Source organism: Mus musculus, chromosome Y (assembly GCF_000001635.26).
Source record: "Mus musculus strain C57BL/6J chromosome Y, GRCm38.p6 C57BL/6J".
In the NCBI taxonomy this organism is placed as follows: domain Eukaryota; kingdom Metazoa; phylum Chordata; class Mammalia; order Rodentia; family Muridae; genus Mus; species Mus musculus.
In genome coordinates, this window is record NC_000087.7 from 64858433 (window position 1) to 64860921 (window position 2489).

General features: G+C 40.3%; 1 protein-coding gene across 1 annotated transcript; it reads right to left on the bottom strand.

The window, feature by feature from the left end:
• Positions 1 to 236: 236 nt before the first annotated feature.
• Gm20921 (predicted gene, 20921) lies at positions 237 to 920 on the bottom strand. The gene has a single exon (XM_011251084.1). The coding sequence runs from the start codon at positions 918 to 920 to the stop codon at positions 237 to 239; it is 684 nt and encodes a 227-aa protein (XP_011249386.1).
• Between the last annotated feature and the right edge of the window lie 1569 nt (positions 921 to 2489).

Consider the following 2489-nt stretch of genomic DNA (forward strand, 5'->3'; position numbering starts at 1 on the left):
GCCTGCGTTGCAACTTTCATCTTCCTTTGATGTTCTTTCTACCATAGTCCATCTCTTCCAACAAAGTGTTCACTAAAAGCATGTCATGTCACACGTATTAATTTTTAGAACAAAACAAATTTTATTGACAAAGATACTGAGGTTGTCAAAGACCCATAGGTACCCAACACAGGAAAACAAACATTTTTTTTCAATCGTATAAGTTTACATTTCTGTACTTTGTGATTTTTTTCAATTTAAGTGATATTTGACACCAGAGTATAGACATAGATATGGAGGTCACCGAGAAATTTGATAAAGTACACAGTAGGATTGGCTAGAACTTTGTAAACAACCTTTCCAAACTTTTTGGATCCATCATCTCTGGTGTACTGCACCCAGGAACCTATTAAGAAGTCATTGTCATCACCTGATCTCGCCTCAGCCAGAGGGGTCTCTGGAATGATGTGGAGGTTACCTTCCTTGTAGTCATCCAGGAGCTGATAGACGTAGAGGACCGGATCCTTCTTGTAGGAAATGTAAAAATAGTCCTGTAAGAATGGCACCTGGGCTAGCACCATCCCACTCCAGTTGTCCTCAGAGCCATCTTTCCCCTCAAATTTGTGTTGTACCTCTCTGCCAACCAGTGCGCCTGCGAGGTGGACATCCCTCACCTGAGGAAAAACTACTTTGTGAGGCAAGACCTTAAGATTTAAAATCCTCTCATCGCTGTGGAGCTCCTGTCCGTAGACACTGTCAATTCCGTCATACTTCACCAAATAAAGAGAAGGGTTTGTTGGCAGTTGACCTAGAATGATGGCCTTCCAATGGGTGACAGGCTCATTACCTTCCTTCCACCCGTGAGAAATTCTGCAGCCAACAATATTCCCCAGGGCCTGGGAAGAAGGCTTCCTCCTACTCTTCTTCTTGAGTGATGTCATGCTCAGACTCTTCAGATGTATTGTCTTCTACCTGGCTGTAGACCTGTTGTGCTAGATCACACTGTCTTGTGGCTTCCATTCCCTTCAAATATCATACTTGCTCATTGCCTGGGACTGAAGATCTTGCCCGTTTAAACCAGACACAATGCTGTTGCCTCTATCATATATATGAATTCCTGATGGGCAATGGTTATGGGTTGGGAGTGAATGCTGGACCAAGACTCTTCTCTAAGAGAACTTCTGAGCAGGTGAAGAAGATTATGCTAAACAGTTTTGAGCTCCTAAAATTAATTTTATAAAAATAAGAAGTTAATAAGTCAGCCATGGTGGTACACGCATTTAATCCCAGAACTCAGAAGGCAAGGACAGGCAGATTTCTAAATTAGAGACCAGCCTGGTCTAAAAAGTGAGTTCCAGGGCAGTCAGTGCTATAGAGAGGAACCCTGTCTCAACAACAAAAACAACAACAACAACATCAAGTAAAAGAAAACAAACGAAAATCAAACGAAAAACAAACAAAACAGAAATACAAACAAAAAATAACAAAACAAACAATCAAATGGAGAAGTTAATAGGAAGTGGTAGTGACCCATAACTTTAATCATAGTACTCAAGAGGCAGAGTGAGGCAGACCTTAGTGAGAGAAAGACTAGTCTGGTCTACACAGTCAGTTTCCTGACAGCCAAATCTAAACATATAGAAACTCAAATAAAATTAACCAAGCAAGCAAACAAACAAACAAAGAAACAAAGAAACAAGGGAAACAAGGAAATAAAAATAGTGTAATTAACAAGTAATTCTCTAGAGCTCAGAATAACATACTCAGATCAACATTTATTTCTTCAGACCTGAGTAAATTTGTCTCTGATGAGGATCCTCTCCTTGAATTTCTATGTCAATTTAGGTGGTGCTATGACAATTACCCCCAATGATCAAGAAGAAGAGAAAAAAAAAAAAAGGCCAGAGGGGTCACCATGATTCTCTTGTACGTGTAAGCTCTGAGCTAAGTTCTTGCATTCACAAATATCTTCCCAGGGACACAGCACACCACTGTCCTTCTTTATTGTTTCTCATGACCCAGCTTCAGAATTATTCGATTAAGCCATTGCATCACTGAACTCAAGAACAACTCAAAAAGTCGAGGCAATATCAGCCTTTTAGAACTAATAACTTCTAACATGCACATGGACAAACAGGAGCTTTGGCATTTTAGTGGAATTGTGATCTAGATATGGTTAGCAAGGATAATAAATTCAGGAGATAAACTAACCTAGACCATTCATCTCCCTTGCTAATAAACATGGGGAAAGTAGAATGTACAGTAACTCACTGTAGGAGAGAAAATTTTTAGCTTTCTGTAGCTATGAGGGTCCCAATTACTTCATAAATGTACTTACCCATAGAAAAATATCCTAGTCGTCAAGATCTCCTGATAGAGACCAGGCACCAAAAGCCTGTGGGAAAAAATGACCTGGCTTTGACACACCACTGTGAAGATAGTGAACTCACCTTGAATGGATTCTAGCGCCTCCAAGTGGAATAGATGCGCAACCTCCAGCCAGTGCTCTG

Excerpts from the sequence above, each read along its gene's own strand:
- Gm20921 (XM_011251084.1), bottom strand. The coding sequence starts at position 920 with ATGACATCACTCAAGAAGAAGAGTAGGAGGAAGCCTTCTTCCCAGGCC.